This window comes from Daktulosphaira vitifoliae, unplaced genomic scaffold, assembly GCF_025091365.1.
Source record: "Daktulosphaira vitifoliae isolate Bord-2020 unplaced genomic scaffold, ASM2509136v1 Scaffold_1, whole genome shotgun sequence".
Classification (NCBI taxonomy): domain Eukaryota; kingdom Metazoa; phylum Arthropoda; class Insecta; order Hemiptera; family Phylloxeridae; genus Daktulosphaira; species Daktulosphaira vitifoliae.
In genome coordinates, this window is record NW_026099572.1 from 48,616,724 (window position 1) to 48,633,028 (window position 16,305).

Genomic DNA, 16,305 nt, shown 5'->3' on the forward strand with positions numbered 1-16,305 from the left:
AAACACATGTAAAAATTTGATTAAGAGCATAAAATAGTTTATTAATAATAGTTACATTAAAATATATTAACTGTTGTTGATTTTGCTCAATAAAGTAGATTTTGTATTGATTAGAATGCAAAAAAATGTATGTTATTTTTTTAATATTTATACTAAAAGTATCGATTAATAAAACTAAATTAAAAACAAATGATTTATTATGAAAATTTTTTAACTGGCTGTGAATTATTATACTACAACAATTAAACTTAAAATATATTTAATAGTCAAAACTTAATTATTAATTTTTTTTTTTTTATATAAAAATTTAGTTTAAACTTGTTTTTATATCATCTTCATTATCGTCAGGAACATTACACCCTAAATAATTTTGATTAGCAATTGCTTTGTTTAGTACTTGTCTCCAATAATAATTTGATTTCATAATAGTTGGATCACCAATAATGATCATCAATGCTTTGGCTCTTGATAAAGAAACATTAGTACGTTCTTTGGCGGCAACAAAACCAAGACCAAACTTTTTATCCTTTTCTTTTCCTATAGTAGAAGTACTTCTAACCATTGATATAACAATGACAGTTCTTTCTTGGCCTTGAAACATTTCTACAGTACCAACTTTTGGTAATACAGCATCAGGATGATACATTTTTAGTAATTCATTGATTTTATTGACCTTAATAAATAAAAATTAATTAAATAATAAATTAAATAAGATGACTAAAATTTGTCCTAGGGAAATAGGTGAAATATTTTAACTCAATTTTAGTTGACTCCCTTTGAAAAACAATTCAGAAGATTCATATATGACTTAGTAATGTACAGTAATACGAAAATGATTTAAATAATCTGTAAAATGTAAGAAAAACCACATTTTGTTTTATTCGGATATTTGTTCAATTTTTTTATAGGAGCTGAAATTATTTATGAATGGGAATTAGCAATAACTATTTTTGCCTAATTACCTTTAAAAATACTATCTAAAATATAATAAAAACATTTTTAAATACTTGTAAACAGTATGGAGTGATAACTCCTATATCTTCAGCTAATACACCAGCTTTAAGTAACTTGGTAACATATAAAAGAACTTGAAAAGCTTCATGAGGGTTAAACCACGACGGACTACTGGGCTCCTGGCTATCTTCACCTCTAATGCCATGAACAATTACTGGACCTTTACAACAAAGATCCCAATGAGCATTTTCATTTAGATTATTCAACATTATTCTTTCAGGCACATTAGCATCTATTTTCTATCAAGAATAAAGATGTATTAATTAGTAATAAGTTAACTAATTTTTGAATAGCCAATATATTTGAATACATAAAACACACTTACTGTTGCACAAAGTAATGAACTATAAAACATTGAATTATATACATCAACAATTTCAGGCAAAGAACGATAATTATGAATCAAATGAGTTAAGACTTTAGGGTTATAACCATTACTTTCTGGAAAAATATCAGGTAACCTTTGATAAGAAGGATAGTGAATAAATCGAGCAAGCATAGATTGTCCAAGACCTGAAGTTTTTGCTAATCTTGATAATACTACAGGCCCTAATTGTTGAGGATCTCCAGCTAATATGACTTGACCATCACGATAAGGATCCAAAAATGCTATTAAGTTAACAGAGCAATATTTAAGTTAAAACAATTTCCTAACAATAATTTAAAATTAAAAGAAAATACTAACACAATGGTAGTAATATTTCAGGTTCTGTTGATTGCCCAGCTTCATCAATAAATATATGAGAAAAAGTTCCATTTTTAAGACCCATCATATATAATATCCCAGAAGTTCCTTCAGTGGTTATAACTAATCTTAGTTTAAAAATATCTCTTTTATCGACAAGTTTTGAATCTGAAACAAATAGTATTACTTTAAATTATAAAGTACATTAGATATTATAACAGTTTGATATAGTAAAATTACAGCAATAATAGATATTATAACAGTTTGATATAGTAAAATTACAGCAATAATAGACATTTTAACTTGCATTTAAATTCCTTTTATATTTTTAAATCAAATATTATCACCAATGGAATTGATAGTTAAAATTCTTAAAATATTAATAACATAAAAACAATTATTCTCAATGGACATAACTGGATGTAAAAATTAATTGAACATTTCTTTATAGTAATTTAATTAAAGATAGATTACAGTATAAATTAATTTGATATATTCAGGTGAAAAATGTTATCATTTTTTACTAGAAATTACTTAAATTTTAAGCAAAGTATGAAAAGACAAAGAATTTAAAAACCAAACCTGGTTCTTTAGTAGTATTAAATGAATTTTCAAGTTCAGGTAAATAGAAATATTTATCGATATGTTCAGGATACGATGAAGTGATATAATGGTTATAACCAACAAGACGTTTCATTATATTGTTATCAAACAAACCAGTTTCTATGAGTTTAACAAGTAACATATCAACAGCAGAATTTGTTGGTGCGCATATCAGCATTCTAAAAACATAATATCATATTTTACTTAAGTATTTACTACAAAAACAAATAAGAAAGACTTACCTACTTCTGGGTATTTCTTTATAAACTTGAATTATGGCTTCAGTTAAAGTTAAAGTTTTACCTGTACCTGGAGGCCCATAAATAACATAGGGCATTGGTCTGCCTTCTCCTTTAAGAATATTAATCACAGCATTTTTTTGTTCAACATTTAATTTTTGATTAAACCATTTAATTTGTTTTAAAACTTTAGGTTGAGGTAACATAATATCAGTTTTTTGAGAATTTAGATTATTATTCCACTGTCCACTTTCCTGCAGTTTGATTTTTTCTTCTTCAAAAATAAGTTTAGGTGGCTGGTATTCCATATTTTCTTTGTAAGGAAATAAAAAAACTTCACCCAACCTATTTTTTTTCCATAGTTCATTAATAACTTCATGTTGCTTTCGATACATCATTCTAGCATTAAAAAAACTGACACTGTAGTCCCAATGGCCACAGATATTATGAAATTCTGTATCAAATTTCAACCATAATGAATCAGCTGTAACTTTATGTATAATTCCTTCATAACAACCAGTACTTCCTGCAATAATAAGAGTTAACTCATAACTAGCATATCAAAAATTTTTGTAATAATAATTTATTTTTCAAGTTTTTATTTCAGTATCTGTTCAATATATGTATGTATTACAATGAAAATTTGCAGATAAATTTTTACTTTCTTAAGTATTATAATAAGTATTTGAACAATTAGTATCTTAAATTGAAAGTGTCAAACAATTTTGTTTTGCTTAAGTTTTTTGAATCAATAAAAAAAGATTTAACTTTGAGTCATTTACAAGAAAAAGTAGCCAGAATAAAGTTATATAACATATAATACATCTGATATAGTATTCACAAAAACTTCACACTCACGAGTGTGATAATATTTTAGTCAGTATAATAATATTTTATGATTAACTATTTAAACTATATAATAAAACATTAATACATTACCTAATCTTTTAGTACAGTTTGGTGGATCAGTTACTGCAGCCAAATCACCAGATATTAATGAAGGGCGTTGTTCTGATAGGTCAGGTATTTTAAGAACTAAATATTCTCCAAAAGGTTCAAAATTAATTCTTTCCTGGGAATACTTTTGAAGTGCTATGGTTATCTAAATAAATAAACAAATTCATAAATATTGGTTTATTTTTATTAAAATTAATGTATTTAAAATAATTAAAATTAATATTTACTTCGATTTCTTCCATAAATAAAAGTGTATGAAATTTTGCTCTATAATTTTGATAGCAAAGTGTTTCAAAAGCTGCAGGGTATAAGTTATTAATTTTATTCTTTATCTCACTCATTATACTAAAAACAAATTGAAAAAAACATTTATGTACATTATAAAATCAAAAATTATCTTGAAAATATATAGTGCTTTATATACAAATTAGACTTTTTATCTTCAGTCCAGTAACATTTGACTAATTGAGGACTTATAGTCCATTGACCAATTCTAACACTAGGAAATTGAACTCTTTTACCAGGACGAACTCCTGGAATTAATGACTCATTTTGTAATTCAAACAACCTCCTGTATTAAATTAATTAATTATTAAGTCTTGAATTTTTAAAATACTATTATATTTTAACTCTAACTATTTTTAAGGGTGGATCTAGACATTTTTTAAGGCAGAGAAAATAATTGTTTAGATGAGAAAATCCGTGTGATACCAATTACTTTTTTCTCATTTAAAAAAATATTTTTTAAGTAAATGACAAGATTTCTATAGAGGAACAAGTCGTGGGCTTCTTTCTCTAGATCCACTAATGATTTAACTTACTCCATATCAATTTGTTTTCTAGTAAAAATCCCATTTTCTATAGGATGAACAATTCTAGAATCAACTACTTCAATATTTATACCAACTTTATAAGTTATATCTTCAGTAATAAATTCTACTTTTTCTGTTGATCTTCCTAAGTATCTAAAAGGGAAAAATGATTTAGCACATTTTATACAGTATAAAACATTAAATCAAATGTAAAATGAATAAAAACAATAATTATTGGAAAATAATTATTTATTAAGAAACCTTACTTAAGTTGAATTTTAAAAAATACCCCGTAACAGCTAACTTTTATGCAGGTGACTTCAATTTCTAGTGTAGAAGCCAGAGCATGAAAATAATACAACAGTACCTAAAAGACACAGCAAATAAACTTACCCCATGATCTTAAAAAACTGGATTCAAATTTTCAAGTCAGAAATACAAATACATCACTTTCACCAATAAAAAGAACAAAAAAAAAATTAAAATAACAATACACACAGTAAAATCTCTAATCGCAACTCGTTCAAAATATTAAGTGTGATATTTGACAATAAAATAATCTGAATACAACACTATAAAACGCTAAAAATCGAGGAAAGCAAAAAAGTCAGCATAATGAAATACATCAGCCACATTACATAGAGAGGAGATGAGCAAACCTTGAGATCACTATACACACATGTAATAAGTATTAAATAGAACTATGGTTGTATATGGTTCTATGGTTTATTTACAGTTCAGCTGCTCTATCACACTCTAAAATATTATATAGTGTCTCAAACACAAATATAAATCTAGCTATTGAAGGTTTATGCTCTATTGAATGCATAAGAAACATAATTGGAGAAACTCTGTCTGACTTGAAAAAACTAGAACTATCTCTCTTGTATCATCAACCAGAAGGCTGCATTCAAGAGGATAGTTGAAACATAAAGAACTCCACATAAATACATAGACTCAATTCTTCAATAAACAAAAAAACTTTATATAAGTTTAGAATAGATAACAAGAGTCCAACCACAAAGAGTGGTTGAACCCTAAAAACTTCAACTCAACATAAACTTAGAACTAGCAGATCTTAAAAAATAAAACACCAATCTATTAATTTATAGAAGCTACCTAAGAGCCATATTCAGCAGGCATAAAAACGGAACACAGTTCTTCACTAATACATCGAAATTAAACCAAAAAGTAGGATTAGCAATAATACAGAATACTACATGCTCCTAAAGTATACAGTAAAATCTGAAATCTCAATACATAGAACAGAAACTTTAGCTATCTACAAAGCTATAGAATACATAATTAAAAATAAATAAGTCCACAAATGTAGCATAATTCTCAGCAACTCATTTAGAAATCTCTACAATTTATCAAAGAGTTCAGATATATCCCATTTATAATAGAAAAAAATGTAAAATCCCAACAAAAATTAATTAAAATTGTCTTTATATGGAAGCCTGGACATTGCTACATAAATGAAAAAGCAAAAATCACCCTTGAGCAAATCAAAAGCTCAGTATGCTTCTGGAGAAATACAGGGCTACTGAGAAAAGAAAGCATTGTAATGAAAAGATTTCACATAGGGCATACAAAATTAACTCATCACTATCTTATGATTAATAGTTACTACTTTTCTTTTTAATACAAATAAATTTTTAAATACATAAATTATAGATTATTTTTTGTATACATAGTGGGGATAATGTTGGCAATATAAATAATATATTATTTTTACATAAAGTATATTAGATAAGTATAATAGACATAAATACCCTACTGATAAAAAAAAACTAAATTTTAGTTTACCAGTAAAGAATATTGAAATATACAAATAAAAATAAAGTAGTTAAGTATATAAATAATACAATGAAAATATTATTTTATTTTAAATTTATTTTGGATTGTAAAGCAATTTAAATTACTTTTTATTGTAACTAAAATACTTAGCAGCAACAAAATTTATTTAATTACTTTTTTTTAATGCAACTTAAAACTACATTTATAGTTATTTTAAGGAACTAACCCAAGATATTTTCATTGGGGAGGTTAAGGGCTTTTTTTGGGGTTATTATAAGCCCTTAGTAGTACCATACTGTTAATTGTAATAATTTGTTAATGGGGAAGGCTATAGCCTCTTTTTGGCTACATCACTGAATTAGCACTTTATTAGAAAAAAATAGCTCTAACATTGTTATATTAGAATAAAATTGTTTTTTGCGAATTGAAGTTTATTTCATTAAGGGGATCGGCCTGGTCTAGTGAGTAGAAACGTATATTTCGGCATAGGGGTCCTGGGTTTGATCCCCAGAGTGCCAATGAGATTTTTCTTTTGATTTTTTTATTGATGGTGTAATATTCTCCTCTGGAATATTACAAAATCAATACCTCTTTTATTTCTCAGACCACAGAAAAGAATACACTAACATTATTACATATTTAATTCTGACTTTTGGCAAATATAAAGTAGCCATGAGTCATTGTCTTTCTCAGAGTCTTCAAGGCACCACAAAAGTATTAAAAAAGGTAAATTAATAATAATAATTCTTTTGCGTTTATTGGAATACGGACTGATGACTAAATGTGTCAATAAAAAAGTATGACACATTTGAGATGCCCAATCCCCGTTTATGCTGTTCGTGGCACATTATATAATGGCTGAAGACCCTGTTTTTCCTCTCACTCGTTTATATCTTTTTCTCACTCAACATTTCTTTTATCAAGTAACTCTTTAAGATTATTCCATACATACTCTAGTGTATTCTTTATATTATGTCTCTATAGTCTTAACTTTCCTTATTTAGTCTAAAACGTACATTTTTTATATTAAATAACATTTTGCTTAAAAATTTATACGTTTATATAATTTCCATATAATTCTCCTCTTATTAACACAACTCCCATAATTTGAACAAACGCTTCAAACAACTATAAATCACCAGCCTAGATTCTATCATCACTGTTCCGGCAAATATCAGGTAAGAGTAGTTTTAACACACTAACTACACTAATCAAGTAATAACTAGAAACAAAGTACTTGTATTTATTATGTCTTTACGAATGATAACATTATCATTCTTTTCTATTAATACCATCCCCATCAACTTTATTTTTAGTTATTACAGTGGTGTCTGGTCTCTGGTGCAAGCCGGACATAATACCAGTCTCATCCATTATTGGCTTATCCAAGAATAATTTTTGACTCCCTAACATGTGAAAGAAGGCTAGCACACTTTGTAGCATATTAAGTTTGGGATATAGAAGAATTTAAAACTGATAATTTTGTAGTTTATTTCATTAACAATTTAATTTTGATTCTAGAAGGTTTTGTATTTAAATTTGCTAACTCATAACTAACATCAAAAAGTTCTTAAAATTAAAGATTTTTTGTTCAATGAACAAAATAGTCGAGTTTATTTAAGGTGTTGGCATAGGAATGGCATGAAATCCGAAAAAATCAATATTTTATGGGAAACATAATAAATAAATTCCTAATATCCTAAAAAAATGTATGAGAGAAATATGTAAACACAAGTAATTTTACAACAATTCATCATTTTAATAAAAAAAAAAAGAACTAGTGTAGATATGTATAGTAAATGTGATACCATTAAATACAATCCTAACTAAAACTTACTTTCCATGCAAATTAATATCAAAAATATACTGAGATTTAATATCAAGAATAATGGGTAACTCAGGTTTATTTGAGATTGATAGCTGTGCTTTATTACCAAGCATAGTTTTATAGTTTAACACTTTTTTTTTCACTACAAAGCTGTTGTTTCTAAATAATATCTAAAAAAAAAATGTAATTTGTTAGAAACATTTTTTAAATAAAATTTATTGAAGAAACCTGTATAGTTGATTCTTGTTCATAACTAATAATTTTTGGCATATCACCAATTACTTCAACAGAAATAAGATTTTCTTCTGAAGAAGTTTTAGGTATATTATTGCTAATATTTGTAACTTCTTTGTTTTTATTAATACTTGTTTCAATTGTAGGTTCTTCATAATCTACACTAACTGGCCTATGAGCTCTCAATCTACAAAATTACCAAAAATAGACAATACAGTTTTTAGGATGTAGTAGTTATCAAAAACTATATTACAATTATAACATATTTAATCTATTCAAATTGTCCACTTTTAAATATAACAAAAAAAAAGTTCTTTTTTTAGATATTATAAAACATTATTTTTAAATAGTGTTATAATAATATATCATTGTTATAATCAACAATATTTGTAGAACTGATTTATTTGTGAAATTAGCTGATATTCTTCAAAACTTTATCAAGCTTATTCCCATTTATTAATATAAGACTTAAATTTTAAAGTTTGAATATTATACATTAATCTTCCTGTAGCAATAAGAAATCTAAAAAAATTACCTAGTTGCTTGAGTATGATGTCCATCTTTAGATAAAAAACAACTAGCAACTTTCCATTCTTCATTTGAATCTTTTTTTCTATACAATGATACCCTCACAGGACTTCTAACTTCAAGATAGGAAAAATTACGAATTTCTTTGTCTGTTTTTGGTTGGTAATGGTAAACATCATTGATCAGACATTTGTCAGTATCTAAAATTTTTGTTATTATACCGTTGACATATTTAATATCTAATGTTGGATCCAAAATACATGAAATCTAAACAAATAAAAAATATTAATTTTAACTATTCTAGTAATTATCTATAATTATGTATTACTAAAAGTTGATTTTAAAATTACCCAAAAATCATTATCTGAAGATACATCTCTTTCAAAGAGCAAGTTAGCTGGACGTTCAAGTATTTCTTGTTTTCCAAAAACCCAATTCCAAATTCCACTCAAAACAGACATAGTGATTTCAATAATTTAATTTTTTTACATATTTTTTTAATTGAGTAACCAGAATACAATATAAATTGTAGTTTTTGTAAATCATTTATGTCATTAATATAATACTAATTCATTTTAGATGTTTGAATAATAACATATATAGTCAACTATAATAAAAACCTTTACGCAATTGAAAAAAAATTAATTTTCTATAATAGAAAAAAAATGAATACCGTTACTATTGTAATATGAACTTTTTCAAGAACTTAAAAACTAAATAAATAATTTATCATAATTCATCAGACAGTTCATATTGTTAACTGCTTTGTAGTGAGGTCACATGGCACGTGTATTTCAATATCAATCAGCGGTATTGATAAGGAAAATATAATTCAGTACCGTACTGACAGAAAATATAATATCAAATGAAAATAGACAACAATTTTTGTCTATAAATTAAAATTAGCCTGTTTTATAATTAAAATAATCGAAAGGACTGAATAAACTTAGCTATTTAATGAGCAAAAACTAAAAATGAATTAGTTCATATTAAAATGAAAAGTTGGTATTTCTACAATCAAAACTAGAATTCATGTTATGAGAATTTGTCAAGCCCTCTTAATAGTTTCTATCCTTAGTAAATTGTATAAATGACTACTTAATATTTCATTATAGCCTTTTATATTGTGTTCAAAATAAATTTGAGATACCTTAAGTAATGTAAAATAGAGAAATATACTATCTAGTTATTATTTCAAAAAACGTTTTATATGATAAACTTGACTTTATGAATGCGATAAAATAAAAGGGTTTACACATAATATTATGTAATTTGAAGTAATGGTGGCTTCAACCCCCGTAGACTCAAATTTTTAATTACGCCCCAGTATTTTAAAGAAACGTTAATATTTTTATTTTTGATATACACTAACAAAAAAAAAAAAACGGTAGCACAGTGGGGTCGTGGCACAGTGTGGACGAGGCATAGATGGGACAAGTATAGATGATATCTGACAGTGATTAAAATCACTATCATAAGAAACGCTTCGATGCAAATCTGTAGATAGTGTTTTATTTAGAGAAATTGGTGGATTATTCCAAAAGCAACATCAACTCTTATTTCTTTAATTATATCCTGATTAGTAGTTCTTTGATTTTAAAATATAATATATGAATAAATACTAATTATAGTTTTTAAATTCAGTATGAAATTGTGAGGCCAGCTATGATGTATGGTTCATAGTGTTGGGCGGTTGATAAGAAAGTAGAGCAGAGAATAAGTGTAGCAGAGATGAGAATGCTTAGTTGGATGAGTGGAGTGACTAGAGAAGATAGGATAAGGAACGAGCATATAAGAGGAAGTAAAGGTGTTGCGTCAATCGTAGATAAGATGACAGAAAATATACTTGGATTGTTTAGTCATGTTATGAGGAGAGAAGAATTGGAAGCTGTAAGAACAGTTATAGAAATGAATGTTGAAGGAAGAAGAGGTAGAGGAAGCCCAAAAAAGAGATGGAGGGATGCTATTGAATACGATATAAGGACAGCTGATGTGAGCGTAGATTATGTGGGAGATCGTGTCAAGTGGAAGTTTGGGATATAGGTGGCCGACCCCAAGTAGTTTGGATTAAGGCAAAGAAAAAGAAAAAAGCTTACCAGAAATTCCGGTGGGAATTGACATAATATGATTGTTGTTTGGGAATGTACAATTTAGCGTTTAGTTGGGTTTAAACAATATAGTGTCAAATCAATTACCTACTCTATCAGTTGTATCTTAATATACACGACACTTAAATGATACAATAAATAAATAAACTCACACATACACACATATGCATTTATAACATTGTGTCTAATGTATAACATGATAAAAAAAAAGTAACCGTAAAATGAAAAAAATGGAATATAAATTTTAGTACTCATATTAAATGTAATGTAACTCGAAAATATTTGTTAAAAAGAAAAAATATAAGATACCTTTTTTGTTTAAAATTATCTTTTTTACAATTTTAGTACAAAACTTTTTTTGTAAGTTAAATATTTTTTGAGAAAATTTAAAAAGCTCATATTTTTGAACTTTTGCGAGTCTGTAAAAAAAAAGCTCAATTTCAATCAATGAGGACTATTAGTATGTCATTATACATATTTTAATTCAACTATTAATAAAACAAAATTTGGTTGGGAATATTTTATACACTGGACTACAAGGAACTTCATCAGAAACAAAAATATACTATTCTAAATCAACTTTTCGCGATGTTTTCAAATGTGCAATTAGACTTTTTCTATCACTTCTAAGTTTTATATTATTACAAAATAGTATTTACATATAAAAAAAGCTAAAAATAATAAGAACAAAAAAAATTGTTTTAAATTAATGCTGATTTTGATTATTAATATGTTAAAAATAAGGAAAATGACATATTTAACCTATTTTTTAATCGTTTAAAGGAGATTGTTGTAAATGTTTATAATAAAAAAAAATAATTTATTTTACTATAACTTTTAGCTCAATTGGCAAGTTTGACATTGACATCATTAAATAGAAAATTTTATGACAATTAAAAAAATTGTATCGTTAAGATTAATATGCAGTCAGAAAGTTTTACAATTACTATTTATAGTAAATTTATCAGAGTAACAAATATTTTTTTGCATTTTTATGGTAATAGATAACTTAAATAGAAGTAATAGTAATAATTTCCTAGTAACTTTTGTTGTTTGAAAAGATTCTACAATTGAAATATTGAGAACTTAATTAATTTTAATGATTTACTTTAACTAAATGAACCAATCAAAACAAAGTTATTAAAAAGATTTACTCAATTGAGCGTATTATAAAATTTGATTATATTTGTAAAAATCAATTGTTAATTCAGCAGAAAAAACAATCATTTTTTTAGAAATGATTTATATAGCAACATGTTAAAAAAAAATTTGTAATATTATAGTCTAGTAGTAGCACACACAAATAGAGTAAAAAAATTATTAAATTACAAAGTAAAATGATTTAATTTTGTAGTTGAAACCTATCATATCAAACTTCATTCGTTAATAAATATTTTGAAAACATTAGAAATTAATGATTTTAATTGTCTTTATGGAGACGATGTAATAACTAACTGTTTAATTGATAAATTAGAATTTTTTTTTCAATTTTTGAGAGTAATATCTTCAACTAGATACGAATTGTAGTCATTTGACGTATCGTTGAAAAGAGTAGGTCAAGTTAGAGCAGAGAAAATAAATGATAGTCACAAAAAAATATCTTAGATATTTCTCTTTCATTTAATATCATTTTTTTTTGAAAATCTAACATTTATTCTGCTCACAGGGGGGATTTAAAATAGCAACTTTTTTACAAAAACTAACTTTTTCAACTTAACTTTTGAAAATGTTCCGGAAATACTGCGTCCTTTAAATATATATCAAATTAAAGCTTATGACATGTACTATAGAATTAAAAAAAAAAAATGTCCCGACGACCTATCTTCTATGCGCAAATGACTACCGTATTCAAAAATATGCTATTTCTTTATTAAAATTCTGGGTTTTGTATTTTATTTTATTTTAAAATATCTTATTAGGGGAATACACTGACTTTCATGAATATTATATAATTTCATTGACATAGAATAAAGTTCATAAGACATACGAAATTAAACTTATTAAAATTTTTTTACTTTTTTAAAGTCGAAAAAGTAATTTTTAAATTTAAGTTATTTAAGTGATCTATTACGATAAAAATGTAAACAAAATCGAACTTTTCTGATAAATGTACTGTAAATAGTAATTATAACATTTCCTGATTGCATATTAATCTTAACAATTTCATTTTTTTCTATTTAATAATATCAATTTCAAACTTGTCAGTTGAGTTAAAAGTTATGGTAACAAATTCATTTTTTTTTTAAATAAAGTAGGTTCAAAATGATTACTTTTAACATATAAAAATCAAAATCAATAATAATTTGAAAACAATTAATTTTAAAAATTATATAATTTATAATTAAAAGAATTACTAATCTGGGTATAATTAAGGAAATAGAAGTTGATGTTGCTTTTGTAATTATGCATCAATTTCTTAGAATTAAACACTATCTACAGATTTGCATCGAAGCGTTTCTTATGATAGTGATTTTAATCACTGTGTCGTAACACAGTAAAATGAAAAAAGGTAAAAGTGTAAATGTGTAACTATGTAATGTGTACGAAGATGAAGATGAGGATGATGTGGTGCCTGCTGTCTAGGTATTCACATGCGTGTTGTCGTACAGCAGTCACCGTGCTCGGCTGACACTCCGGGTTAGCTGTGGGTGTCGAAAGGCTGTTGTTATAGGAAGGGAGAATAAGAGTAACACCTAGGTATGAGGTGCAGACGAAGTGCAAGACACAAATACCAGGTGTACGCAAAAGGAGCCCAAAGTATGAGGTGCAGACGAAGTGCAAGACACAAGTACTCTGAAATGTGGAGGAAAAGAGTATATAGGTTTGAAAAGGAATAAACAAAGACTTTACTTTAAACAGTAAGCCGGACAGCGACAACCGAGTACTGAGACTGATGAATGACACAAGGCACTGGAGTCGACTGACCACGATGGTCAGGTCTATTGGGTTTTTATAATAATTAGAACTATTGCCGATTTGGCAATAAATATTATTTGTTAATTCATCAGTCTCAGGCAGCGGATGTGCTGTCTGTATTTTATTAAAATAATTCTCACGATTATGAAAACGTGACACCATCACAACTGTCAGATTAAATCTATACTGGATCAAACTATGCAACGTCCCCTCTGTGCTGGGTTTTTCATCATTACTTTAATTTTTAGCAAAAAAAATTCTATAACATGTTTAACTAAGTAATATTAAATACCCTCCTAAAATAATTTTTGAATAGGCCTAAAGGGAATACCTCATTAACAAACGTCAACCTTATACTCAATACATTTTACTATATTCTCTTTTTGAATTTTCCTGATTTTTAATATATTTTTTTTACACTGATTCTGATGTAATATTTTTTCTGCAAAACACTTATCGTGCCCGGCGTAGTATATTAGTATGCAAAGTGATTCTTTTATTATTTACCACGTAATAAATCAAAAATTAAAAATAATATAATAATAGAAGAAATATTTAAGAGATGATATAATCTTTTAATAAAAATTGAGTATAGTCGTTATTATGGTATGGTTTCTACTTTAAGGTCTGGAAAACATTTATGTGGTGTCAATCTCATTTTTTTAGGATTTGGTGGTAACATTTGATTAATAATAGTGTCCTGATCGTAAGTGAATCCAAATTTATCATATTTTTCTTCAATAGATGATTTAATAATTTCATTAATTTCTTTATGCAGGAAATCGTAAAAATAGATCTCTTGTTTATTTTTCAATAGATTGTTATATTTTTCTAATAAATTAGTCCACGCTGATTTCAAACATTCTGGCACTACTTTGAAAAACATATTTATGTCTAATTTGACTTCATTTTTTCTATCTGAAAAAAAATCGATTGCAGTATATTAATATATTTTTATTGGATAATGGATCATTTTGTGAAATTAACGACTTCTTATAATTCTCCGGTATTTCTTTTAATAATGTAAAAGTTTTACTAAAAATATAATGTGTGGTCCTATTATTATATCAAGGGTTATAATGAAAGCTTTCAATAGCGTCCATGGCATCTTTTATTTTCGTTGTCATTGGAACTAAATTATATATAGTGTCTAAAAATATGTTAGTGCAAAAGTATCCATAGTTATTATACTTATTTTCAAAAGATTTTTTACAATGTTGAACAAAATGATTGATGATGAAGAATATTTTCTTCAAAATTTTACCATATGTACATGCAAGAAACAAAGTTGCAACACGTGTATTAATATAAATTTTTTTTGATTTTATTTGTATTTCGGAAATTTTCTCTTTAGTATATTCTTTTCTGAGATATTTAACCTTTTTAATGTCTTTAAAATTCCGCCATTCGGGGTTTTCAAAGAATTTATTTAATATTTTTACATTTTCCTTAATCTGATATTGACTAGGACTCACCTTTCATTGCTTAATTTTGTGTGATCTATGTTTAGCATCCACGCTCAAAATTAGAAAAAAAATTTAAATGTTTTCCTTCATTTTTTGATTACGTGTCCTGTTTCGTAAAAGGCTCACTTTATGTCTGCGTATAAAATATAATTTCTGAAAACTAAACCATTATGTCAGACATTTCTTATTATGTTATATAAATATTGACATTTATACATGCATTTTATTAATAGACTGTACAAAAATTCTATTTTTTCATTTCTTTAAAAATTTTTTTTATTATTTTAAGTAAAAATGATATTAGTCAAATATATTTTTTTTATGCTACTCAATGTATAAATTAGAATATATTTTTATGTATCTAAAATTTCTTCAATGTAGGACTAAAATACCTGACTCATACATGGACCCTCGCAAATTAAGGTTGACACCCTTATGAGTTATAATGAATGAAAATAAAAAAATTTTCGTGACTGATAATTTAAGAAAAATATATAACTATAAGAAACTAATAAAAAAAATTGTTATCTTTGACATTAATTAAGTGGCTCATGATAAATAAATCACTGTACAGTTTTTAGCTTCGATGTGAAGCTGAGAAGATATTATTTTTACTATGATGTGTTTTTTTTTGTCTGTGAACGCTCGATCTCAACTTTTGCTGGACCGATTTTGATGAACAATATGTGCAAAATATCACAAATTGTATCTAGTCGAAGTTATTACCCTCAAAAATTGAAAAAAATTCCTTCGTTCACCGTAAATGGGGGAAACCCCCCAAAAAATTACAATTTAAAAAATAGGTAATTTTCGACATGTTTTCATATGAACTACCTAACTTCCGGATTTATTATCAAATAATACTTAATAATTAATAATATGCACTAAAAAATAAAAAAATTGGACAAAGAAAAAATACTGACCAATAAATCTGCTATGAAAAAAATTACTAAAAAGAATAAAATAAATCAGACTAGAATTAGAATAAAATCAACTTTATTTTTTTTTTGGTAATGAACCATAAGGTTGGTTTTACAGCATTCTTTCATACTCCCTCTACTCTTCTCAGTAAGTGGTCATTCTCTTCAGTTCCCTGTAGATTCTCAGTCCGGCAT

General features: G+C 26.3%; 2 protein-coding genes across 2 annotated transcripts; both read right to left on the bottom strand.

The window, feature by feature from the left end:
* Positions 1-223: 223 nt before the first annotated feature.
* On the bottom strand, positions 224-9,470 carry LOC126906794 (probable RNA helicase armi). Its single transcript, XM_050687659.1, has 14 exons — positions 9,051-9,470; positions 8,708-8,967; positions 8,167-8,359; positions 7,948-8,108; positions 4,320-4,463; positions 3,923-4,069; positions 3,726-3,843; positions 3,481-3,643; positions 2,545-3,067; positions 2,282-2,481; positions 1,700-1,867; positions 1,340-1,623; positions 1,008-1,253; positions 224-673 (listed from the first exon to the last, which is right to left on the bottom strand). The coding sequence occupies exons 1-14, from the start codon at positions 9,159-9,161 to the stop codon at positions 308-310; spliced, it is 3,084 nt and encodes a 1,027-aa protein (XP_050543616.1). The 5' UTR covers positions 9,162-9,470; the 3' UTR covers positions 224-307.
* A 3,710-nt stretch (positions 9,471-13,180) lies between these two features.
* LOC126907582 (uncharacterized) lies at positions 13,181-15,332 on the bottom strand. Its single transcript, XM_050688957.1, has 2 exons — positions 15,200-15,332; positions 13,181-14,642 (listed from the first exon to the last, which is right to left on the bottom strand). The coding sequence occupies exons 1-2, from the start codon at positions 15,204-15,206 to the stop codon at positions 14,326-14,328; spliced, it is 324 nt and encodes a 107-aa protein (XP_050544914.1). The 5' UTR covers positions 15,207-15,332; the 3' UTR covers positions 13,181-14,325.
* Between the last annotated feature and the right edge of the window lie 973 nt (positions 15,333-16,305).

Excerpts from the sequence above, each read along its gene's own strand:
- LOC126906794 (XM_050687659.1), bottom strand. The coding sequence starts at position 9,161 with ATGTCTGTTTTGAGTGGAATTTGGAATTGGGTTTTTGGAAAACAAGAA. Across the intron at positions 4,070-4,319 it reads AGAAAACAAATTGATATGGA|GAGGTTGTTTGAATTACAAA; the intron begins GTAAGTTAAATC and ends AATTTAATACAG. Across the intron at positions 3,644-3,725 it reads TATTTATGGAAGAAATCGAA|ATAACCATAGCACTTCAAAA; the intron begins GTAAATATTAAT and ends TTATTTATTTAG.